Raw genomic sequence first — 27556 nt, forward strand, 5'->3', positions numbered from 1 at the left:
CAGATGAAGAACTGGATTGGGTAATCATCTCCTTGATTAATCCAGCACTTCATTTCCTTACCAGAGTCAGAAAATAAGCCTATTAATATGACTACAGTTTGCCTCAAAAATGAATGCTTCTAGCATCCCCTACTGCCCCTACTGAGCCCTAATTATTGTGAAGGTGCTGGTCTTTCCACCACTGCAAGTAAAAGAGCAAGAGACACAATGAGGAACTCTGCTCTTACCTGACACAGGGCATGTCCCTCGGTTCCTCAATGAGTCTGCCCAACTCTAACATTTCTTCCAGCCTGTTATGCTCACCCAATTGCAACCATGTTGCCCTGGACAGGTTCCTATCCTGATGCACTTCTTATAGCCACTCATGTCTCTTTCTCTCTTCCTATCTCATACCAGGCACATGCACAACCACAGAAATTCCATGATCCACTACTGCTATGCAGAGGAGAAAAGGAGAGGCTAAATGCAAGACTCCCCATTGGCAACTTTTTTTCCAGAACTATTTTGAAGCACGATGATGATGCACAGAACGGGGGGGGGGGGGTAAGTAGGTGAAATGTTTTGCACATAAGGAACATCTACCAATTTGTCATATTCTTTTGAGTTATTTCTATGCAAAGATTCCCATTCTGATATATATACAGTCTCTGATAAAATCTCTTTAGCTAATATCAATAGCTTGCCACAACAGCTTTATATCAATAACTATAAGAAAACCACTGCTGCATGGCGGACATTTGTAGAAATGGTATTAATAATTTAATGAATAAAAGAACGTCATTTCATCTTTTCAGGTTTTTAACTTGCAATCAAATATATACAAAGACACATCACTTACAGCTCCTCAGTACAGCTGAAGACCTCTACTTTACTTTGTTTTTCTGTAAGCACACTTACAGATTAAGAACTGCTTTAAGAAAATTCTGAATCATAGATTTAAAGAATACATTCTGCTGTATAAAGGGGGGGGGGGATAATCTGAAACATGGGAAGAGTTGTATTCCTATGGTAATAGTGCCATCTAGTGGCTTTAAAAAAGGCTGAAAAGCTGAAAAGTATATAGCAGGTACCAGCAGGCACATCCTACTCATGTTTTTTAAGAAGTATCAGTTAAAGTGAAATTGCTAAGTAGTGATGTAGTCTTAAGCACAAGGACTAATTATTCGAGACAATCAGCAAAAGCAAGTGGTATGGTTCAAAACAGCTGACAAATTTGCTTACAGGCCTTTCAAGTTTATTTCCATTATTTGCTTCACTTTGTTCAAGAATCATTTAGCCTGACATTTAAATGCAGCTTTATGTATTCAGCTGGACTCAGAGGTGCTGTTCCGCTAACAGAGGGAGAGAATCTTCCCCAACTCATGTAAATACATTAACCAAACTTAACCCCACCCCCCGCAACATTTCTACAAGTAGACACGTTTCTTCTCTACAAAAGCAAAGGTGAAAAAAAACCTACAGTGTATGGTTTTGGCACGATCTTATCTTTAAAGCAAATGGAAGAAGAGCAAACTGATATTTATAATGTTCTTACTCTTATCTATAAGGCCTGCATTTACACACAGGAACATAGCTAGTTTGCTGTCTAGCTATCTCTGCGTAAAACCTACCAGATATAAAGCTGTAAATATACTAACATTTGAAAGGATATAAATATTCTTAATGGGTACAACATGAAATTAATTGCCCGCCAGCAAGCCTCAAAAGCATGTCTTGATTTATGCAGCATACAGTAAGTGTAAAATAGTATTTCCTTGTAGCCAATCAAGAAAAGTAAATGACCCAAAACAGCAAAAACATTCAAAAGAAAATCTCCTAGAATGAACAGTTTTAAACCCTTATAAAATTACCTACAGCCAGTGCAGACTGCTGGCCTTATATGACACTTTTTAATAAAGGTGCCTACATATAATCACTAAAACTGCGTCCCCAATCATACTTTAGCCTTCATGAAATGCTTCCATAATGTTTTAGCAATCACAACATGACATCCCAAAACACACATAATCAACACAAGCTCACTAAGGAGTTTGCTGTAAGAGGGCAAGCCATCATATTGCTTTTCACCACTTTTTTTTTTTAAAAAAATCCTTCTTGGTCTCTGTTCCCATAGGGAAGCAACTGGGGACTGTACACCTGCCAGAAAAAGCAGTTCAAAACAATCCCTACAGCTCAGAAATGGATATATCCCTAAAAAAAAGCACAGCAACTTGAACTATTTATTTATCTTTTTTAAATGCTCTTTTTCTAATGCACAAAACAAACTGATTACACAGGAAGAGCCTAAATTATCAGATCCCATTCCAGGAAAGATATTCCTATCAAACAAGCACAGATTAATCTTACATACTCCAGCCATTCAATGTCCTACTTGTCTGCTATTCTGGGGAGAAAAGTAATGACCAAGGACAGAACTTGACCAAATGGGTCTTGTTGCAGCAAGGGATTAACATTTACTTGAGCTCAGAGCCTCACTATGAAGTCTACATATGCCTGTGCACACAACGGGTTGCTGGTGGATGTGGGTTTTTGCACCATTTCCCTCTCCTCTTCTAACCTCAGGAAAGGTGACTCCCAGGATCAGGGGACCCACACGGATTAACAGCCACAGCACTTACAAGGGGAGAAGATTTCATCCCTTTTGCCCTCCTTGGTGCAACCCCCAGCTCACATGGCTATTAATCCGAGTGGACCCCACAACTTCAGCAGTAACTGCTGGCAGCAGCAGGGGAGACTCAGCAATCATCTATGCTCAGGGATCACTAAATCAAACCCAATATATGGAAAGGTAAGCAAAAAAAAAGTTTATCCATTTTCCAGTAACCAGGCAATGCTAAAAAATTAACTTTGTTGGTGAATATAATTTATATCCCTGCTCCTTTTAATTTTTTTACTGTTATTACCTGGCCTCTTGATTTGAATGCACTGACCACTTAAAATTTCACCTCCATTCAAGTTATTTAAAAATCGTTAAAAGGAACTGTGATGTAAAAATACATCCAACACTACAGTTTTCAGTAACATTGCCTGATGATCAGAAAACAGAACTACATTCATATTCAGGAAACAAAGTAAAACTGTGTTAGCTCACATATTTTCCCAATATCCTTGCATAGCAGGGAAACTAGACCACCATCAGTTTTTCCCCATATTTATTTAAAATATTTCTATCCTACCTTATCTCCTCAGATTCAAGGCAGTGAACAATGCAGCAACAGAGCTGCAAGGGCATATATTATAAGAGGCCAATTAACAAAATTAAAACCAATTACAAATTTAAAAGCACTCAAAATTTAACATACACATGAATTTAAACACACATGATCAACAAACCTCATAGCCAGATCTGTTGAAAATTCACTCTTCTATAAATGCTCTCTGGAATAAGACTGCCTTACATGTCTTCCTAACAGCAGGGAGGGAATGTGCCCTCCTCTACTACTCTGGCAGGCAATTCCAAACTACGGGGCCCACCACACAAAACGCCCAGTTCTAAGGCAAGGCATTTTAAGGAAGAGGCTGTCTGCAGAACATAAGTGATGCAGGGGAGTATACTGGGAGATGCAGTCCCGTAAGTGTGAAGGCCCAAGCCTGTGAAGGGCTATACAGGTAATAACCAGCACTTTGAATTGAGCCCAGAAGCAAACAGGTAGCCAGTGAAGTTGATGCTGCAATAGAGTTGTGTGTTCCAAGCAGACAGAAGAAGCCTACAAGATATCTTCAAGATGTCATATGGAGTGCATTATAAATTGTCTAATATGGAGCTTACAGCAGCATGGATGGGTGTAGCCAGATCATCAGAATGTAGATGTGGGGCCAGCTTATTAGCTAAATGTGATAGGAGTTTCTAGCAATAGCACCAACTTGTTTATCCATTAACAATAACAGGTGAAAAAACAGGCCCAAATTCTTGATGAGCCAGTTTGGTGTAGTGGTTAAGAGTGGTGAGACTCTAACCTGGAGAGCTGGGTTTGATTCCCCACTCCTCCACTTGAAGCCAGCTGGGTGACCTTGGGCTAGTCACGGCTCTCTGGAGCTCTCTCAGCCCCACCCACCTCACAGGGTGATTATTGTTGTGGGGATAATAATGGCATACTTTGTAAACCGCTCTGAGTGGGCATTAAGTTGTCCGGAAGGGCGGTATATAAATCAAATGTTGTTGTTGTTGTTGTTATTATTATTATTATTGATCTACTGCAAAAAGCTTAACTCCATCTAAGCCTAGTAAATCAACACCAACCAAACATTCTGCCTTCCCAACCAGTACCACCTGTCTTGCCTAGAAAAAGCTTCAGTCGGTTCACCACAGCCTCAAGACGCTGGCCTAGAACCTTCACAGCCACTTCCAGAGGCTTGGATACAAAGCTGGGTGTTACCAGCATATTGGTGACAATCCAATCCAAAGCTCCTAATGATCTCAGCCAATGTTCTTAGAGGGGGATAAAATGAACCCACACAGTATCCCATACATCAACTCCCATACATCAAATTGCTGAATCTGCCTTGCCTATGGTAAATTTGTTTCCTGACAGCAAGGAAGGAGTAAAATTAGTTGAGAGCAGTCACTTTTATCCCAGACACTGACAGCAATCAATCCACCAAAGCATCATGGGTGACTGTATCAAATGCCTCTGATAGGTCTAATAGTGCCAATGACTGCCCTTATCCAATCGTAAATACATTGTCTTAGTTCCCATAATACACATGACATTCTCTCCCCATTTATGACCAATTTAGATTTAGTGAATCAATAGCAGAAATGAGAAAAAACAACAGAACACAACCATTTGTATTACTGTATGGCTTTCATGGAGACTACTCAAACTGGTATATAGAACAAGATGGGTAGCCTTGTTAGTCTGTCTGTGGCAGCAGAAACGAGCAAGAGCCCCTATAAGACTAACAAAGTTTGTGGTAGGGTATGAGCTTTCATGAGTTACAGCTCACATCTTCAGATGCCTGAAAAAGTGAGCGGGTATCTGAAAAAGTGTGCTGTGACTCAAGAAAGCTCATACCCTACCACAGATTATTTTAGTCTTATGGGTGCTGCTGGACTCTTGCTCTTTTCTACTGGTATATAGAAACACAAGATGCAATAAGAAAGCTCAGACATGAGCTGGATTATTTTACTCCCCTAAAGCCTTTCTAAGCAGTTTTGATTCAGTACTAGCAGTGTTTAATACTGGGGGGGGGGGGGGTGTCCAGGATCAATAAGTAACTAAGTATAAATTCCAGGGAAAATTCATAGACTGAAGACCTTTTTAAAAAATTGGCTTTTAAAAGTCAAAGATGCCTCTATTAAGATGCAGACATAACTTGGAACTTGAGTAATTTGACACATGAGTACAACCACATTACTAAGACACACTCTGAAAGCTAAACAGAAATAAGTCTTAATATCACTGGCACTTCTGCAGGTATACTTGACAAGACCTTTATACAAAAAGCAGAAGCAGAAAGTTCTGTAACATCATCATAAATGGAATTTAAAAGTTGTATTTATTCCAAAGCACACGAAGGAGAGCACAAAAGGGGGAGGGGACACACTTCAGCTCTTACTCACAGTATAATAAATACACTGAAGTCAAGCTCTTTGAAAACAATTTTAGCACATACATCAGATCAATAGTGTATTCAAGGATCAATATCTCAGTTTTGGAATACAAGAGACTGTAAGACAGCTTTACAGAGTCACTGTCGGGCTCTTTTTTTCCAAGAAACCCATTGATGGAACTGAACTGTGCTGGATAAACGTACTGTGCAACCTATTAGAATACTGACACACTCAATGGCAACTTCTCCATTACAGTCCAGGACAGAAGTAGTATCGCCCAGTCTCCTAACATAACACTTGGTCCCTCTTCCCTTCCATTTTTGAAACCATCTATAGGGCAAACTATGCATATTCACAGTCCTAACCACATGCAAGCCCACAGGATACTTCCAATCTCCACCCTTGGTTATGAGATCAGGATGCATTACATAGGCATGAGGCCAACACATTTCTCCGTGCAATCATATTTCTGCAATCTGGTGGGAGACAGAGCTGCATGAAGGGCCCTGTAACCAACCAAGACTTTTAGTATTTAGACTATTTTTCCAAGTTAATGGGGGATTCTATTAATTTTTTTTTTGCCCAGATCAGTGATATTTTTGGTTGTTTGTTAGCGCTATACAGTAGAAATCCACCTGATTAACCGTTTTATTGATAAGTGGCATTTATATTTCTCCCAAACTGTGGGACTCCATTCTACTTTTGATTTCCTGAATGATCCTAACAGGAGGAGTTTATTGGCTTGAAAATACAGTGCTAGGAGAGCAAGTTCTTTAACATGCGGCACAACACTAGCACATTGCTGACTTTTTGGAGAGCAAAAACACCATTTTTTCATAAATTTAATTGGCAATCCTCCCACCACTGGAAATCCAGTGGTAAAGATCCCTGGCCCTGGCATCGACGAGAGCCAGGGCTTTTTCAGTCCTGGCCCCAGCCTGGTGGAATGCTCTGTCCAATGAGACCAGGGCCCAGAGAGACTTGTTAGCTTTTCACCGGGCCTGTAAGACAGAGCTGTTCCGCCAAACATTTGGTTGATGCAAGGCGGAGCCCCCTAGCTGGGGGAGTACAACATATGCCCTCCCTACTAGTGATACCTCCATCTCTCATATTTCCCTGCCAAAATGCTTCAAAGATGGCTAAAAAGGTGGTTGTCTAGATTATGTGCCACTGTGTGTTTTTTTTAATTTATATATGTGCGTGTGCGCATTTTAATCTGTCTTTAAGATGTTTTATGGTTTTTAATTGTATATACTGTGAAATATGATTTTAAACTTGGTTGTAATCCGCCGTGAGCCTGCTGATGCACGGAGGGTGGAATATAAATCGAATAAAATAAATAAATAAATAAAATACATATGCCCGATCAGAACCAATGAGCCTGGATATGTCAAGTGTCAGAGATGTGAGTAATAGGGAGGTTGGGGGACACACAGGAGACAGAAAGAAACTGTAATAGATATTCATTCAAGGCACATACCTATAAACTCTGTTGGGTTCATATTACTAAAATGTTCACATACACGAATGAACGCTTCTGTGTTCTCAGCTGTGGGACATTCCCCATGCCTGACAAAACAGAAGAGCTAATGTTATAAGATGCCATAGAAACAACATTTCTCATGAAGAATATTCACGAGTCCAATCCACTCACCCTTTACACTGCAGTTTTATATATTTGATGCCATCCTTTTCAATATCAATCTTGTCATAGAACCTAGTGGTGTTTGTCAAGTCAACCAGCAAACCCATCTTAACCTGAAAGTAATAAAATAAACTTTAAAAAAAATATGTCCACATACACACACATTTTTCCTAGACCAACTGTTCAGCAAAAGAACTAGGGACAGAATTCTGTACTTCCCCATCCCTCTCCTCTCCCAATCACCTCTTAATACTGACATTTTAGTAGATGTAATGGGATCCATCAAAGTTCAGCACATATCCTTATGATCTCACCAATGCAACTGATAGGCCTTGAACACAGGCACTGCTGCACAGTCAGCCCAGGTGCAGGGGAAAAAATCGAGGTGAAGAGAAAGAGAGAGGGACCATCCTAGGAGAAACAACTATCTGGACAATCTTGCAGCAAGGTAGACTTATCTTAAACTGAACAGAGACAGTCAACTGAGACAACAAAGAAATACAAGGAAACCAGCAAACATGACTAAGCAGGCATAGCAGACCGCATGCTGCGTCTATTGATTTCTAACCCCCAGATTAATGAAGATTCATACATCCCAAACTCTTGCAGATGCCAATGTAACATTCACTTGGAGCCATACAGAAAAACTGTTAAGTGTGGAGTAGGTAGGTAAAGGTAGTCCCTGTGCAAGCACCGCGTCATTACTGACCCATGAGGGGACATTGCATCACAACGTTTTCTTGGCGGACTTTTTGTTATGGGGTGGTTTGCCATTGCCTTCCCCAGTCATCTACACTTTACCCCCAGGAACCTGGGTACTCATTTCACCAACCTCGGAAGGCTGAGTCAACCTTGAACGGCTACCTGAATCCGACTTCCACCAGGATCGAACTCAGGTCGTGAGCAGAGCTTGGGCTGCAGTACTGCAGCTTACCACTCTGTGCCACAGGGCAGAGTGATAAGATGGTACAAAAAGCATTTTTTCATGTAGTTTAAAGTCACAATAATTTATAACTTGTCAGCTCTCTCATTTTCACACTGGCCATTCTAAGCATTATCAGGGCAACTTATCAAGCCAATAACATTTAAACCTCTGCCATTCTATTTTTTTTAATTGGAATATCACTTAAAGGTAAGCTGTTTCATACCCAATGGTTAAAACATGAGCAAAAACAAGAAAGCAAAACAATAATCAGGCTTCCGTTCAATCAGCAGCACAAAGCACAAGCTGTTAAACAAATCAAAGCCAGTTGGTTAAAAGCTCTTCTATTTTTTTTATTTCACGTTATTATTTTTTTGCCTTAGGAAAGATTATTCTGTAGCCAACTTTCAATAGCATATTTACCCATTTGCTGTGCTGAGTGTTGATTGCTACTGAAGCAAGATGCTCCCTAATAACCTTCTGCATATTCTCTTGGCAAGCCATCAGAGTACTCAATACCCACATGCTTTCACACAGCAGATGTTTAGCGACTGGATGTACCAGTGCAACCCAATTATTTGCAAATACACAGTTCCATAGGCTGCCTCTCTCCTACAAGATTTTTATTGTTTGGAGTGAAAAAGCTAAGAGGAGAACCATCAGCAAAACCTAGATAATTAGATTAACAGGAAAAGGAACAACAGGTCATGCAATTCTCCCCTTCCAAAAGAGTGGTTCTCAGTTGGTGGCATGTGTACTACTGGTGAAATACGGGTCTTTTGTAAATTAATAAGAACTCATTCTCGCTCAATCACCATATTTATCTGCCGACACTGACACAGATTATCCATCTGTGATCTTTTGGCATGCTAACAGTAATAACAGAAAGCCTGTAAACATATAAATTCTTGGGGAAAGTGGAGTTTTTGTTTCTATCATGATAGGACTCAGGTTCTTTGATAGAGTAATTAGTGGGTTGTAAGATACGAAAGGATGAGAAGCACTACCCTAGAATATTCAAAATCATGGGAACATCGTAATAATAATAACATTTGATTTATATACCACCCTTTTTAAAAACTTTTTATCTATATACCACCCTTCAGGATGACTTAACACCCACTCAGAGCAGTTTACAAAGTGTGTTATTATTACCCCCACAACAAAACACCCTGTGAGGTGGATGGGCCTGAGAGAGCTCTTAAGAGCTGTGACTGACTCAAGGTCACCCAGCTGGCTTCAAGTGGAGGAGTGGGGAATCAAACCTGGTTCTCCAGATTAGAGTCCCGCACTCTTAACCACTACACCAAACTGGCTCTCTGAACCCGGCTTCCGCCAAACAAGGTTTATGTTGACTTGTAAAGGCCACTAAGACCAGTACCAAAGTATTCCTGTGAAATATAATGTTGTCTCTATATCACATGTCCTACTGAGAAGCAGGCAACTGTAAGAATCTCCTTAAAGAAGGACTTGTTGAGGGGATTTAGAACTGCCATTATTGTTTTAAGCTTGACAGAAATTTTGCCACCTATACTGATGGCTGCAAGTTCCTCTAAATACAAGAAAACAGTTCACTCCACTGAACACGTGTTTTGCAGATGAACAACCCAGAGCCCATACATCTATTTGTGTGGAAGCATCCTAATAGCAAAGGGGATAGGAGGAATAGGACAACTAGTTAGCTGGCTTTGCCCCCTACCCTGACACAAAACAGGGCTTCAGCGGTACAAGTACCAGTGCAACCAGTGCTTCTGCTATAGCTGAACAATACCACCAGTTTGCCAGACAATTAGTAAGAGTATGACAAATACCACAGAAAGAGTACAGGATGTATTCAATTCTAAACACAAATTTAGATGTTTATAAGAGCTTTTGATCAGAGTGGTTATATTTAGTTAAATGGGCACAAGAATCAGAAAACACAGAGAAGACACATGAAACTCTATAGAACACTGGCTCCGAAAAATCTCATAGATCTATTCTGCTAACAGGGACGCCTTCCTCCTGTGCAAGGAGCCTTCCCCGACCTCATACTGGAGAAAAGCCCCACCATTAAGTGGCACAGATGAGCAAGATTATCCAGTCCATGCTGACATTAGAGGTGTTCGTTGCTGAATTATTCTGATTTACAGTGCTGCAAGCCTTTGCATTTAAAATCTGCACAGAATTAATAATATGTTTTACCAGGGAGAATACAATGAGATTCTGCAGAAAAACGCATCTGTACTACAAATGTCTCCAAATAACCAGTAATTTCCTTATCTACACCTCTCTAAGATCATAACTGTAAGTGGGAAAAAAACAGCTAATGCTTACATGGTAAAGGAATATATTTTCAGATTTCTACCCTTACCTTAAGGCTCTTTAAGTAGTTGGAGAGCATACTGGGATGGAAGCGGTACTCTTCAGCAACTTGATCATCATATTTTGGCCCTAACATTGTCTTCAGAGGCAAAAATTTTCCTATTTGATAAAGAAAAAAGTTCCTTTATATAAGATGATCATGAAAACATGCAGGCAAGACTTTGCCAAAATGCTGTACTAAAAAACAATATTGCTGAGTTTAATGTAATTCATTTTAGTTTACGACTGTCAAAGCACTCACATAAAAATGAAGTGAAGCAGTACCAAGTGTCCCCTTAGGAAATTTTAATAAATGCTTTCCTACCATGTGCAAATGGTCATCCCATAGGAATGATTAAGCTAAAGGGATGCAGACTTGATCAGCAGCCAGATTCCTACTGAAGCTGCCTGAAGTCTGTCAAAAGAAGAACAGCATACATCTACTACAGGAATGGGCAGAGGTAAGATCAGGAATGGGCAAAGGTAAGATCTCAGTAATTTTGTAAGCAATGGAGTTACTGATAATACATGGCAATGATATCTGCACACAACGGGGGAAATACTGCAACAGGCATGGAGGAAGTCTCACTTGTTCAGTCAGAGTTTGGTCTCTCAAAGATGTAAGAAAAAGGCTGACATGATACCTCTTGTTCTCAAACACCTCCTGAACCTTAGAGGATTTTAGAGACAAACAACAAGAATGCCGGGGGAAGGGATCTGATCCACCAACTCCTTCTGCAAGCTTTTCTGCAGCCCAAAGTAACTGCGTATGTCAGACCTTCCCACTCAGCCTGCAGTAGCTTGTTGTGAGGAAGTGGTGATCTGGACCAAAAGATGATCAGTGAAGTACATTTCCATTACGCTGAAAGAAGCTGTCAACTAATTTTTTAAAAAGGGATGGGTGGGAATGTTGCCTTGTTGATTCTTCCAGACCTTAAAGAGGCTTTCATTGCCATCAATCAATCATAGTATTCTTGTCAGAACTGTGATTCAGATGCTGCTATATCACCTGCTGCTATATCACAATTTCAGAAGGCGTTACGAGGAATTACTGGTTGATTCACAACAGTCAACACAGGCTTTTTCCACCCTGTCCCCCTTTCCTCCACCGTCCCCTATAATGATAAACATATACATGAAACTATAGATGAGCTAATCTGGAGTTTGAAGTGTGGTACCATCTGTATACAGATTACACTCATCTCCAATTTTCCACTTTGTTAGATCCAGCAACAGCTAGTTCACACAGCTAGTTTATACAGCACACTTGTAGAGTCTGTAATGGATTCAATGAGAATAAATAAACTAACACTTAATCCAGAGGGGAGGCATTGGCTTGAGGGAGGGGGCAAAGAACCTAAAAGCTAACTGCTGTACTGCATCTCTCCCTTGAAAGTTTCACAGCTTAGGAGATCTCCTGCTGTCCACTTTGTTTCTAGACGCCAGCTGTGAAAAGAAACATTTTACTTCAGCTGGTGTGTCACTTGTATCATTCTCTTGATGACAATTTACTACTGTACCACACGTCCTGATCAACTTGACTTTGGTTACTCAGTAGTAAAGTGGAAACAGTCTGTAAATGTCCAGTGGCATCCTGACATGCCATTACTTTACATTTTCTAGGTATGGCACCTAACATCGGAGGTATTTCCATGGCTTAATCCTGGCACTACTTGGAGGCTTTACAGACACATTCGAAATTACATTCAAGATCAAACCAACTGCATTAATAATTGTCATTATTGTAAGTCGAAAGGGAATGTTTCTGCAAGACAGACTAGTAGCAGCACTGACTGGCAGTGGCAACGTCTTCCTTTCCTTGCAGTATGGCACAATTCCTTGAGTGCAAGTCATTATTCAATCATCTCTTTAGTTAGGCAAGCGCATCCAGCAAAACGCATGGATTTCAGCGATCACACCACTTGGGATAATTAATAAGTTGCTTATGATGGAGTAGTTTGATGTCATTAGAGGGCTAGATGAATGTGCACTGAAAGGCGGGCAACTTATAGCAAATGTTTACTCTGCTTATGTTTCTTCCCTGATCTGGAAGATACAGAGAAAAGGAAGTAGTACAGAAAATACCTTCTTCTCACAATACCAATACTCAAGAAAAATGGTAAGGGACTTCTCAGAGTACCCTCTTCTCAGGACTGGTTTGCATTGCATACTATGTTAACCACTGAAACAACAAGCTGGCTGGTCTCTCAAGTCCCCAGTCTCAGACAAAACACATATATACCATTATTCTTTATGGCGCAATCTTTTCTATGTAGAATCAGCTTCTCTGCCAGAAAATTGTATAGAAAATGTTACATCAATCTTTTAGAAGGAAACAGGGCAAAGTGATGTCAAATGAAATTCAGTAAGTGTAAAGTGATGCAACTTGAGCAAACAATCCTAGCTATAAATATTAGCATAAGGGATCTGAACTGGCAGCAACTGACTTAGGGTCATTGTGGACAGGCTGATGAAAGTGCCTACTCAAGGCACAGCAGTTACAAAAAAGGCAGTTTCTGCACTGGGATTAGATAAAGAATTGGGGAAAACCCTGCCATAATAATGGAGATTTGTATGATGCACCTGCATTTGGAATCACCCAATCAAACAATTACACTGTAAAACTAGAAGCGATCCAGGAAAGGACAGTGAAAATGGTCAAGACTTTTGAAAGCAGTCACGCAGAAGAGCTTCAGAGCTGAGTGAGAGCTTGAATCGGGTCTCCAGATCCTAATTCAAGAAGCTAGCCACTATACCAATGGCTTCTGAGAGGCACAACTACAAGCCAAGAAGTATCATCCGGACTATCCCACCCTGCCCCTTCCCAGCCCACCTGCCACGGGCTGCCCACGCCTCGGACAATGCAGCCACCGCGGCGGGATCTTGTTGAAGGACATAACGGGCCCGGAGACGAAAAAGACTAAGGCCGCCCGGCACGCTCACAGCGACGTCGCCTCTCGGGGCCACAAGACGCGCGACACCAGCCGCTTCATCCACTTCGCCGCCCGCAGCAACGCCGCCAGACCACAATGCCCTGCGGTAGCCAGTAACCGGTTCCGCTTCCGGGATTCCACCGCCAAAGCCGCTCTGCCAACTCAAAGAAGGCGGGACCTATGGTCTTGACGGCTCCGCTCTTTACAGAGGCGCGCGTTCCGAGTCCCCATCCGGGCACCTCGTTCGGAAGGCTAGAGTGGCCCGTTTCCTGTTTGGGGGAATCTCCATTTTGTGTTACTAGGGAAGCTAAAGCGGTGCGCGTTTGTTTGCGAATGTATAGAGCGGAAATATTTCTGTAGTGTGTTGAATGCTGACTGATGGGAGTGATAATGCAACTAACATCTACTTTTGCTTCACGTGTTGCGCGTGGGAATCTCTTGCCGCACCATCTGCTTTCACTGAATTCACTGAGTTGTAGTGTGTTGCTACAATAGCAGAAAAGGAGTCTTGTGCGCGCACGTCAGAAACTAAAAGTGGTGCGTGTAGGTTTTCGAGTTACAGCCTGCTTCACCTAATGCATGAAATGAATTCTTAATCCAGTTCATCTGATACATGGGGAGGGATTGAGAACAATGAGGTTAAAAGGCTATGAAACACAAGAAGGGTAGTTTTACAACTAGATAGTTCCAGGTGGATGTTCGCGTTGATCTATCAAAGAGCAAGAGCAGGTTCAGGTCCAATAACACCTGAGCTTTTGAGAGTCAAAGCTTAACAATTGAGCTAGTGGGTGCAGCTATAAAATTTGCAAAAAATCAGCATGGGAAAATCAGCTCGGATTATGCAAAGGAACATTTTACCTCGCAATTTTTTTGATGTTCTTTTTAAAAAGTGAAACGTGGATAGCAGAGACCAGGTAGACATTACATAATTGAACTTTCAAAGGACGTTTGACAAGGTACCTCACCAAAGACTCCTGAGTAAACTTAGTGAGTACAAAAGAACAGGTCCTTCTATGGATTAAAATTGGTCAAGCAAAACAAAGCAAAGAGTAGGAATCAGTGGACTTCACACAGTGGAGGGAAGTAAGTAGTGTTGTCCCACAAGGATCAGTATTGGGGCCACCAGTGCTATTTATTTGTTTATAAATGGTTTGGGGCTGGGGATGAACAGTGTAGTAGCCAAGTTGACACAAAATTATTTAGGATGGTAAAAACCAAAATTGACTGTGAAGGGTTCCAGAAGGATCTCCACAAATTGAGTGAGTGGGCAACAATGTTGCTACACTGGAAAAAATGCCAACTTTAAATGCACGTTAATGGGGTCAGAATCTTCTGAGACTGAAAGAGAGCTTGGACTGTGGATAGCTCAATGGAAATGTCACCCCTCTGGGCTGCAGCAATGAAAAGGCAAGCTCTGTACTGAGAATTACTAGGAGTTGAAAATAAAACAGCCAATATTACAATGCCCGCTGTATATGTCTACAGTGCAGGCTAATTTGGAATACTGCATGCAGATCTGGTCACCATATCGCAAAAAAGGCATTGCAGAGCTGAAAAAAGTACAGAAGATGGCTAAGAGGTTGAAGCGCCTTTCCTATAATGAAAGGCTGAAGAGTCTGGGACTTTAAAGTTTAGAAAACAGACAAAGGAAGTGGGGGACATTACGCATGGAGTAGAGAAAGTAGGTAGAGGGAACTTTTTGCGCCGTCTCCCAAAATACTAGAACTCGGGGAAATCCAATGAAGTTCATGTGCAGTAGATTCAAGATGGACAAAAGAACACTCTTCTTTACTCAATAAGTGATTAAAATGGGGAATTCACTGCCAGAAGATGTAGTGATGGACACAAGCGTAAAAATCTTTAAAAGAGGATTAGACAGATTCATGGATGTCTTATCAGCAGCTACTAGCCATGGTGACTAAAGAGAACTTCAACATTCAGAAGCAGTAAATCTCTGAAGACCAGGACCAGAAGGCAACATCAGTGGAAGGCCTAGCCTTCATGCTCTCCAGAGTAACTGGTTGCACCGCTGTGTGAGACAGGATGCTGGAGTAGATGGACCACTGGTCTGACCCAGCAGGGCTCCTCTTATATTCTTATGACTGCTACAAGGGCAATTGCAAATGTTGGGAGGTTTCACAAAAATATTCAGTGGTTCCCAGGCAAGGTCCTCCTGTAATGAGGGCAGCATGCTTCCTAATGGGTACTCCCTGAAGATGCAAAAATGATGTCTCCTAAGTTTTTCTAATGCACCTCATCCCCTGAGGAGAGAGGAAAGCAGGAATTGGTTCTTTGCTTCCAGGAAGAGATTATTCTTGGTTTTAATTTCCAAACAAAGAAGAGCATTTGCTTCCTGCAGAGCCGCAGGGTGATGTTCACATTCCAGAAACAGAAGCTTGGACCAGAACCAACGGCTTGAAATTAAATCAAAAGAGCTTTCAGCTAAACATTAGGAAGAACTTCCTGACAGAGCGGTCCCTCAGTAGAAAAGGCTTCCTCAGGAGGTGGTGGGCTCTCCTTTGGAGGTGTTTAAGCAGAGGCTAGATGGCCATCTGACAGCAATGCTGATTCTGTGAGCCTGGGCAGAACATGACAGAGAGGGCAGAAGGGGTTGCATCAGTGCTTGGTTTTCTTGGCCCTTCTTTCATGCCCAGGGTGGTGCCAATCGCCACTTTGGGGTTGGGTGGCAGTTTTCCACAGGTTGGTATGGCTAGGGATCCTGGAGGTGTTTTGCCATCTTCTGGGCATGGAGCAAGAATCACTGGGGCAGTTGGGGGGGGGGGGTATTTGTGAATTTCCTGCATTGTGCAGGGGGTTGGACTAGATGACCCCAGAGGTCCCTTCCAACCCTATGATTCTATAAGAAAAGCTTTCACCAAAGCAGTGGCATGTGACTCTGATGTTCCTGCCTGGGATGAGCTCAAGACTTTTTTTTTTATGAGAGTGACCTGAAGTTCCGTGTTTTTCCCTCTGTTTTCCCTTCCTTTTTTTCTGTTCCATTTACAAAGCTTTGAATTTTATCACTAAGGCTCAAGAAGCAAATGATCACCAGGAAACACTGGTGGACATCAAAGCACTGCTCAGCACTACATTTGGGATCAGTATGCTATTCTCTGGAAATCCAGGGCTACAGTCCTACACATGCTTACCTACAAGTCAGTTCCATGCAATTCAATAGCACTTACTTTATAGGATTGTATTGTGAGAGTTCTGGATTTCATCTGTAGTCAGCTTTAGTCTCCTCTCATTGCCATTTGTTCTTGATTCAGCAAGTCCAGAAAGAGTAGGTTGGGTATCCAAGGTCTAGCCATTTGTGTGTGTGTGGGGGGGTGTTGTGTAGATATGTATCAAATTCAACTTTGCTTAAAAACTGGTAAAGAGCAGGAGACAGAAAGAAACCCCTCAAAATAGACAGGGGCAGTACTTAATTTTCCTATCAAGTTGTAATAAAACCTTAAAGAGGAAGTGATTGATATCCATCAACAGATCTTCACAGCTGAAATAATTCATGGAACAAATGACTCTTAGGCAAAGAGTACTCACATCTGTTAAGATTCCCTGTAATGGATGACACAGTCTGTAACTAAAGCACAGCCCAGCACAAGTGTCATTGTTGTCCCAGCAATCCTACCAACAAGTATATTTCACACACATCACAAAATGCAGTTAGTATTTTATTTCTCTAATACAGTGGTCACCACCACCTTTGTACATGCATGTAATGGATATACTGAGCAAAACTTATTCTTTTGCTGTTTAATGCAAAAGGGACAACTAGGTGACTGTAGGTGGCCACCTACACACTTTTGCAATAGCTGCACTTTTGTTGCAATAGCAGATGGCCCATCCATACATCTTCTACTAGCCCTGGATAGCAAAGAGACAAAAAGACTGACATTACAGGGAGATGAGAGCTAAAATGTGGTAAGGAAGATGAATGGAAATGAGAAAAGAAAGATAATGTGGTAGATAGACCCAAGAGCCTTTTGAGCTAAAAGATGAGGAGAAAGAACTATTCTAATATAGTGCCTTGGTGCTAAAAGAGATGACAAAGACTCTTGCTGCTGCTGTAACAGATTTTTTTGAAGATGCCAAATGCAATTTCGTACTTTAATTTCAAGTACGAAATAGGTAAGGATGGTATTTGAAAGGGAGACTACACGAGGACTCTATGTACACTACACAGAGCATCTTGCACAAACAGCAACTCACAAATATTTAAAAAATGTAAATCTAAAACAAATACTTTTTTCATTCCCAGGATAAATGTATATTGTTACCATTTGATCTCATAATGCTGCTGGGTGATTAAATCCCCTACACTGGGTGATGGTTTACATACTGAGCCATGGATTCTTTGAAACAGCTCACCCCCAATTACATGAAGAGTCTATATATCAGCATTGTGTCTGACACTGGTGACCCATATGGCTTTCAATGATTATGGTCCCAGCATCCAACCATCAGGTCCTGGGGAAACATATCCACTGGCTGCCCACAAGGGGGCAGTAAACAGGATCAGGCACAATCAGCCTTGTAGCACTGTCTCCTCTATTAGATTGCTGTAGAACTTTTGACATGAGTCTGTTAACTCATGATTTTAAAAAGGAAAGTAACATCAGAAAATATATTAGAAAAGAGTCCAGTAGCACCTTTAAGACCAACCAACTTTACCGTAGCATAAGCTTTCGAGAATCACAGTTCTCTTCGTCATGATGCATCTGACGAAGAGAACTGTAATTCTCGAAAGCTTATGCTACAGTAAAGTTGGTTAGTCTTAAAGGTGCTACTGGACTCTTTTCTATTTTGCTACTACAGACTAACTCCTCCAGAAAATATATTGAGATTTAAACCATTTTCAGAAGCAAAAATCCCCTGATTACATTCCTAGCTCCATAGCAACCCTTTGCATCTCTGGGCAACTGTTTCCTTTTTTCATTTATATACTTTATTTTTGCCATCCTTTCCAGAACTCAAGGCAGATTACCAAATTAGAATCACACTGCAATAAAGAAAGCAGGGTAAGACATACGACAACCAATGCAACATGATGACAAACAGTAGAAAACAATGTGGTAAAAACTAGATCATACATTAAACAGTTCAATAAACTACAGTCCTGTCCTCTTTCAAAAAAAGTACCCTCCTGGTCAATTTTTATCTTTTCTTTTACTTCATTTATACCCTGCCTATCTCCCCAATGGGGATCCAAGGATTACATAATTCTCCTCTCATTGTTTTCCTCACAATAACCATATAAGGTGGACTAGACTGAGAATATTTGACTGGCCCAAGGTAACCCAGCGAGTTTCCATGACAGACCAGGGAATCGACCCTGGGTCGCCCACATCCTAGTCCCTCACTCTACCCACTACACCACACTTAGATTTTGAGTTATCTAAGGTTTTCTTTCTTTTTACATTATTAACTGAAAGGGGGGAAAGGCAGTCATTCATTTATCATTGTGTTTCTCTGTTTCTTTGCTATCATGACACAGATCTAATAAAAGCTGGCTGTGAACCAAGGCTGCAATCCTAAACACACTAATAAAATATAAAGCCCATTGAGCTCAGTAGGATTTACTTCTCAGTAAATTCTTAGGATTGCATCACACATCTTGAAAGCAACGGTGCTTATGACTAATATGTTCCAATGCAACATAGTCACAAACTGATTTCAGCTGGACCAGAATCCATCTAGCTGTTCTATGAACAACCTATCTCACAAATTTATTCATTGGTGTTGGATTAATATATATGTAGCATTAACACCACCAGGTGGCGCCATAATTCCATATCTATCCAACATTATTTACAAGTTTTGGAATTTTAAAGGCCAGAATCCAACTGCTGCATAAGAATGATCAGTGACTACGACGCCATCTGATTCTTGACATCTGTTTTGTGTTTTGGTGTTACAGTCACTGTATTTGAATGCATGAATAAAGTAACTGCTGAAACAGGATGTAAACCAATACTCTGCCAAATAAATCATTTGAACTCATAAGTATATAATCATGAAATTATTGCATCACGAATTTATTGCATCTGCTTGAATATTAGCATTCCTTAACATACCAGGGGTGCAATTTGCTTTTTAACACTATTCACTTGTGGCAGTTTGGTGTTTGGTTCTTATAACGTTACACAAGGTATCTTTTAACATGTTTCAACCATTTTCATAGTTTGTAAATACAAGTTCACACATACTTAAATAAAGTATGTTCAGGGATTCTCAACAGGTAGAGCAGGGTGAAAGCAAACAGGGACACCGTTTCCTCAGCCATTTCTTACCTCCTTCTCCCACTACAGACAAAAGGTGTGCTTTCCCAGACCATCCTCAGAAGTATTATTTTGCCAAACTGATGGTCATCTACCCATAGAGTATGAATAAAAAAGTCATCAGTTTCTTAGAACATCTTTCATTCCCAGCTTGCCAGATCCTGCCCCCGCCCCCAACTCCAGCAGGCAGGGCAGGGCAGAGACAGTTAAAGGAGCTCGGATTGCATTTGCACTTGTTTATTTTTAGCCTGCTTTTCTCCCCAGTTGGGACTCAAAGCAGCTTAGAACAATCATTCACTCCTCCTCCATGTTCTCATAACAACAACCCTATGAGGTAGGCCAGGCTGACAGTTGTGACAGGCCCAAGCTTCCATGGTAGAAGTGGGGATTTGAATCCAGTTCTCCCAGGATCCAACATTATATCTGGCTCTTCCGTTTCCCCTGCTGCTGGTGAAATTTACCTTTTTCTGCGTCTGTGATCACAACTAGTATGTTTTTCCCAAGAAAAAAATATGCTTGATACAGCCATATGAAGAATTTCCTAGAGAACATCAAACGTACAGACAAGCTTACAGGGAGGGAGGGCAGTGATAGCTGATTCACCAAAAGCCAGTGTTCAGTGGTCTTGCGTGAACTATTCTGTTCATGTTGACTTTCAAACCTTGACTTCTAAGTATGCAAACATGTACAAAAGGACAGTTCAACTAGAGCCAAAATCCCCTCCTCTTTCAGGAACATGACCTACTTCCAGATTTTGACGACACAACAGTGTTGTGTCTGTTGTTGAAACAGTTTGCACCATCAGTAGGTCCGGAGATTACTCTCTAAATATAATGCGTCAAAGCAGCTGAAGAATGTTCAAGTCCATTCTGGAAATCAGAGCTGAGGCCTATTCTAGAGAATAGTCACTAATATACCTAGACTGGGCTTCATGTAAGGTAGTGGGACTTTCTTTGCCTACGGCATTCACCCTCTCAGTTTGATCAGAATAAAAGTATTGTACACACTCTAAACAGAAATATGCATGTCCCGTTTTCCTAAACACAATCAGGAAACAAGAAATCAGTACAGTAGTCACAGCAAGAAATCAATACAGTATTAAAACAGCAATAGTCAGATTCATAATTTTTAGATCTTGTTCAGAATAAAACTAACATTCAGGGTGATTATTTGAGATGATATTGTTCAAAGTAGTCAGACATTTTCTTTTCACTGTGGTTTGTCACACCATGTCAATGGATTCTCAGACTACAAACAACATTATTGAAATTAAAACAAAGACCCTGTTGTACTATCGCACAAAAGAAGAAATAAGGGAAGAAAAGATTTCTTAGGAGGAAAAAATCCTCATTAAGGAGTAGAAAGATTACTATAATCTATGTTATTTTCTCCATTGTGCATCTTTGGCATTGTGTAAACATAACTCAGAGTGTCTAATATTAGAATTTTAAAATCATTGCCCAGTCTAATAAATCTATATCAATATTAGATATCCTTGCTAAGTATGTCACTGTTCATTTCCAAATTGGAAACTTCCAAAATCAAGGCAATTGAACACTCATTTACATTATGTTGCTTTGGTTCAAAGCATAAACTAGGACAAGGAGTTTTATCCTAGTTCCCACAGTGTATTTCCTAACAAGGAAAATTGGCAGGATGCCCCCACCCCTCCCCCAAACAAGCTGGTTTCCAGGCAGTCTGTTTCCTGCTGCCTTAACACATTTCTTCTGTAAGGCCAACAGAGAGTGTGCGCCTCTTTTGCTGACACACAAATGTTGCAATCAAGAAATTTCCCAGCACTGTGTAAATGCCAGTAGTCATCCATAAACTATGTAGTTTCAGTTCTAATTTAATTAACACACACTGGAAAATCCAACCCATGAGCTTCCTTTAATGGATGTTGCATTCTATCGTCTCATTTAATGTATGGTTTTAATACTGATATAGATATAGATACGTCTCCACCTTTCTCCTGAGCGGTATGTCTGGGAAAGGGAAACTGACCACACATATATAGATAATTTACAATTTTGAGCTATATCTATATATGTAGCATATTTTTAATAAACATGCTAAATTCTGGGTCGACATTTATCAGTATGTTGAAGGAACCATATGGTGGTTGCAAATAATTATTGCTTTTGAACAGAGAATGAACTGGCAGATGAGTACCAAACAAAGAAAAAGCAGCTACATAAGTTTCTCTAGTAGAATGTTCTCTTCTACTCTAATGAAGCAGATACAATTCCAAAACCTAGAAACTTATTTACAAAAGTGTGTATATCTATAAGTAGCATATTCTCTTTCAAACCACTCAGCTTTGGAAAAGCTATTATCCATCTCCTGCATTAGTAGTCCTTTCAGATGGAAATCCAACAACGAGCAGTTTTAGTATGCAGAGGCATCCACTAGAAAAGGCTTAAAACAGATGACAGTATGTTCAGAGTTGAAGGTACATTATACTTCTGGGGCCTCTGGAAGAAACCTGTTTATGCTTTCTGTAATGTGAATACACCTATAACTGCTACATACATGATCCTAAACCCCGCCAGTTCACTTTTTCCAGAAACTGCCCTTATAATCTAGATGCTCTTTCTGCACTCCAAACACAATTGTTTTATCACCAATAATGCAGGGAGATTTTTTTAAAAAAAGTTAAACAACTAGCTTGTGCCAAAAGGAATGTGGAGACATGTTGCACTAAGAAGCTAAGTCCAGGAATCAAATCTTCCACTTGGAAAAGTTTTGATGTCACTGCTTAAAGACCATTGATCTCACATCAGTACGAGTGCTTGACAAATAGTGACAACTTCAGTTGGTATCAGTTTTAGTATAGCATTACTGTTACTAAATTAGGTGGTAAATGTTCCATCTGGTCTGCAGAAGTTAGTTCCACAATCTGTCACAATTGCTTCTACCATATCTGCTTGACACTGGGCGGGGTGGGGGGGGGTCTCCATTTCCAAGTAAAAGCAATGAATGGAGAAACTGAAAAATATAATCAAATTAACAGCTCATTTAAAAAGGAAACCTTTAAAATACTGGTCTATGGAATCAAATTATTTAAAATGGAAAACTAAAAAGAAAATGGATAAATGTGATTTAAGTGGTTATTTATGGCAATTCTTAATATGAGTATTTTACTACAAAATTTAGATTATGATGTGTATACAACATTGATTACCATTTGTACTTAAAATAAAATTTTATACAAAGACAAAAACGTGCATATGCACACACACGCGCACATACATACATATATGGCTATTAGAGATGCAGTTATGCTCTGATATAAACTTAATTCATTGAATTTCTGAATGCCCATCACAGATTGAGAAGAATCAGCTTTGTGATATCTGCCCTGTCATATTTCAGTATAAATTGGACAAAAAGCAGAATTTTCCCTATTGAAAAATTAAAGTAGCATTAGCCACGCAGAGATTGACAAAAGGGGAGGAATCTCCCCTAGGAAGTCATGTGTATTTCATACAGATTACATCACCCTTTTATCCATATCACATGAGGCTGAGTCATTGTTCTTGCATACAATTCTCAAGAGCAAGTCTAGGCAGCAGCTGCTTAATTTTTCTCGCTCGCTCAACAGCTTTTAATTTATGACAGTATTTTTTCAAGCAGTTCTGCATAGGTAGTTTAGGTTTGCAACGTGTTTATACTTGTGAAATATTTAAATTGTATCAAAATGCCAACAGATTCCCCAGAGTAGGGAAGAAATTTTAAAGAGAACAGCAGAGCAAGATGATTTGGGGGTTAGACAGAATAAGGCAATCAGTAATGGGGAAGTGGGGAAAGGGGGAAAAAAGTAAACAGGATGACTCTTTGTACATTTAGGATGGAAAGCAAGTAAGATCCACAGGATTTTTGTCCAGTGAGACCTTAAAGACCAATAAAATTTTCAGAGTGCAAGCTTTCAAGTATCGGAGCTCCCTTCTTCAGACACCCTTCCCTAATATGTGTCTGAAGGGAGCTCTGTCTAAGGTTCCACTAGACAAAAACCCCACCTAAATAAGATCAAAGAGACAGGAGGTAATTCAGCAGTAACTGAAACTCAGAAGTTTTCTGAACAAGTAGTTATACTTTTATGTTGCTTTTCTCTCCTGGAGCTCTTATTCTAACCACCTTGTAAGGTAGGTACACTTAAGAAGAGGCTAGTCCAAAGTCACTCAGTGTCTTCATGATAGCAGTGAAATTTAAACCAAATTTTTCCTAGTCCAACTCCTGCACTCTGTCCCCTAATGCAAAATCGCACGTTTTTGGCAGCAGATGGAAATAGGGCAATGTGCCTACAAACGGCTAGATCCCAGAAATTCCATTTGGATATAAAGAATTTTGAGGACTGCTATTAAAAATAATGAGATTCTGGAACCAGTACTAGCATCAAGTAGAAAGCAAAAGCTATCATCAGTTCTAACAGGAATAAAAACAAAGGTTAAAGAACAATCTATTGTAGGGTAGGCAAAGAATTGTACTTGGGACTCAGCCAAGTGAATAAAATCATGTTCTTGTTATAAACTAGAAAAACCCTCTTTTTCAACATAAAGGGTGGATGCTTGTGCAAAGAAAAAGACGCAAAATATTGGGACCCTTTCCCCCAATGTTCACTATAAATCATCTTTTTAAAATGGCCCTACTAATGTCCTCATACGGTCAGAATGTTTCAACTACAGTAGTCAGCAATATTTCAACACCATTGTATTGATTTTTAAAGCAAGAAACTCATTAATTTACAAACCATGAAAACAAATGGAGAAAATATGCATTGTGTGAATTGGCCCAAGGTTTCTCTGACATCACATATACCAATTCCAACAAAGAACATATAGAGCAGTAAGAATCTTTTTCGGGGGCAAAGAAAATGCAAAGGAACAACACTGTGAGCTCAGCTCTCTCTCTTTCTCATTAACAGGTGGCCCAAAGGACTTTCCTCCATTGTACACATCTGCATTTTAATTCAAAATACAGCATTTGATCTTGTTTCTTAAAATATATATATAACCAACCTATATCACAGAATGTAAAATGCGTTTGGTACCAGATCCTTAGTAGTAGTTATCATTTTCAAAAAGACAAATGAATGCTCTGCTGCATACAGGTAAGTTACAAAGGGTAAAGCATCATTATCTGAGGTAAAATACCTCAATCAGATGCACATCAAGAAGTTGATTTTATTAGCCATCAACTGACTAATTACAGATGAAGATAAGGATCTTTAATCTACTAGATTAGAATAGTTGTAACTACCAAATTATTACAGTAAATATGCCTGAAAAGGCTGAAGGCAATAGGCAAGAAGTCAGAAATGGTCATTCATATTTATAACACTTTAAAATATAAAAATAAATGTAGAGTTCTACTAATTTACCAATTGATAACAAGCTAATGGATATAAAATGCAAAAGCTTTACAGAAATTATATATTGCTTTTAGAAATACATCTAAAGATAGGCAGTGCATTTTAATCTTTATAAATGACAAAGCAGAAGTGTGCACAAAAACAATGCAGTTGATGATAAAGGAGTTGCTGTATAAAATGCTTAAAAAGAAATCATTAAAAATTGTTCATGAGGTTTGTGAAATAATTACAAACATAGGCCACAATCTGGCCTGAATTAAGCACTTTTAACCTGTATGAATTTCAAGGCCACATTTCATGCTCAAATATCTCACTGAAGTCAATGGGACAAAAACCTGTTTGATCATATCTTGTTTTATTTTCTAGTTGTTTCAAACTCTGGAAAAGCCAACAGTATCCAAATTGCTTTATGTTATAAAAAAAATCAATCCATTATTATCAGAATGACATCATTATATTAAGTGCTATCTCTGGTTGTAAACCTGCATTTAGATTTACTACACAATAAATGTCTCTTTATAGCATATTAATCATATTACATATTTGCACCTTCCAGGACAGCATTCCAGAGTTATACATATTATCCTCAGGAATAATATCCCCATACTCATTTTGCCTGAGTATGATTTTCCAGTTCTATACACTGCTAGCATCTGGATATTTTAAATATGTTTCCAGTTTGGGTTCTGAGATAAAATGAGGTATCAGTTTGCAAGGCAATAAAGGCTGCAAAATGAACTAATCAGGAACGGGAACGCATGTAATCCCAATTAAGTATTTAATAGGTTTGTTTTGATACATTAACAGAGCAATTCTAAACAGTTACTCAAGTCTAAATTAAATAAATAAATAAGTGGGTTACTAGAACTACTGGGCAATGGCAGTGCTTCTGCAAGTTATTCAGTTTCAGTTTAGTAAAAAGGGATCAAAGCCTTAAGGGCAGATGAGCGGTAAAAAAAGAATACCTTTATTTTATGGATACTGCTTTGCAAATAATTAAGTCATACGCATTTCACTTTGAAGAGTTTCAGTAATAATGTGCAGCGCAAATTGTGCAGAATTATAATCATTAAACACTTTTACGACAGTGTGAATAGGGAAGTAGTGAATACATGCCACAGAGCTTGAGATTTCCGACAGTAGACCAGCAATATGTAATTACCATTCTCAAAGCATGGTTCAAAATTGAAAGCAGCAAGATAGGAACACAGAATATTAATATTTATATTGTACATTTTGAGTATTCAAAGCACTCAAACTGCAGATAAACCACAGGCCCGATGCTAAATCCTTGGCACTTCTGGTTAAAAGGGCCTCAAGTGGTGAGAAGTACCACTACCTGAAAGTTTGGACAACTGATACCAGTCAGGCAATATTGGCTTATGCTGGATCAATTGTTTGACTTGGTATAATGAGGCTTCCTACATTTACAGAGGTGGGGGCAGGTGAGAGAACAGTGGCTTCATCTTTCATGGGTGAGACACAGGAATTCCCAGCTCACAACTTAGTCGTGTGACCACACTTTATTATAGCGGTATTTGTCTCCAACGCTTGTTAATCAAAGCTGTCTAAAACAGACTGTTTACCCTTAACACTATATCCAGTTTTAGGTTCAAAATTCAACTTTTACTTTCTGGGATAAAGCTATACCGGAAGTGACTTTGGAACTGCCCTTTCAGTTGACAAGATGAACATCACAGCTGTCCTTTAAGATAAAGACCAATGTTAATTACTTGGAATATAATACTGAACACTTGGGTTTGTATTTATCAAACACCTTGTAAAAGTCAAGTCCGTGTGTGGACTGCTGTGCAGGGCTTAACCCCCCTCTCCTCAATGAATCTACCACCCGTGGTCATCCTTCAAGAAGTTATATATCCGAGCTATGCAGACCGTCTGCACAAAAGCAATTGTGAGCATAATGTATTAACGAACTGCAACGGAATGATGTGAGAAGGTCATGTGCAAGGGCTTAAGAAAACTAGTTCTAACTATTTTTGCGTGTAAGGCGGCTGGGGTTTGAGATAGGCTTTGTGGTAACAGGAAGTGCTACAGGAAGAGAGAGGCTGTTTTATTCAAGTGGCACAATTTATTTTACACGCAATGCTTTTTTAAAAAACAACCTGGTCCGAGAAGGTGTCCTGAGATCACCACAGAAAAGAGCGAAGTGCTTTGGCGGGTACGCGATCCGTGCCGTGGAGGAAAAGGCTGCCGGTGAGAGGCCCGCTTGCCTTTCTTGAGCCGCGAGCGCCCAGGTCCGAGAGGGCTCGGCGGAGGCAGCGGCCCGGCTACTTGCAGAGGCCCTCCAGCCTCTCCAGCGCGCTCTTCAGCTCCCGGATGCGTTTGGCCAGGTCCGGCACAGGCCGCAGCTCCCGCTCCAGCTCTTCGCAGCGAGCCATCAGCGTGTACATGGAGCGGATGCTCGTGTCCACCGCCTCCCCGAGGCTCTCCACGCCGTCCCGGTAAGTCTGGATGCAGCCCACGCTGAGAGCCGTCAGGGCCTGCAA

At 40.2% G+C, this 27556-nt stretch overlaps 1 protein-coding gene across 1 annotated transcript in view; it reads right to left on the reverse strand.

Moving 5' to 3' along the window:
• Positions 1–13466, reverse strand: part of RNGTT (RNA guanylyltransferase and 5'-phosphatase) — a 282742-nt gene extending 269276 nt beyond the window's left edge. The window contains exons 1-4 of the mRNA XM_055000920.1: positions 13298–13466; positions 10475–10584; positions 7209–7312; positions 7035–7123 (exon numbers count right to left, since the gene is read on the reverse strand). Of these exons, the coding sequence (XP_054856895.1) occupies positions 7035–7123; positions 7209–7312; positions 10475–10584; positions 13298–13361 (367 nt within the window). The 5' untranslated portion in view covers positions 13362–13466. The remainder of the gene's footprint in view (positions 1–7034; positions 7124–7208; positions 7313–10474; positions 10585–13297) is intronic.
• Between the last annotated feature and the right edge of the window lie 14090 nt (positions 13467–27556).

The sequence above is a fragment of the Eublepharis macularius genome, chromosome 1, assembly GCF_028583425.1.
Source record: "Eublepharis macularius isolate TG4126 chromosome 1, MPM_Emac_v1.0, whole genome shotgun sequence".
Classification (NCBI taxonomy): domain Eukaryota; kingdom Metazoa; phylum Chordata; class Lepidosauria; order Squamata; family Eublepharidae; genus Eublepharis; species Eublepharis macularius.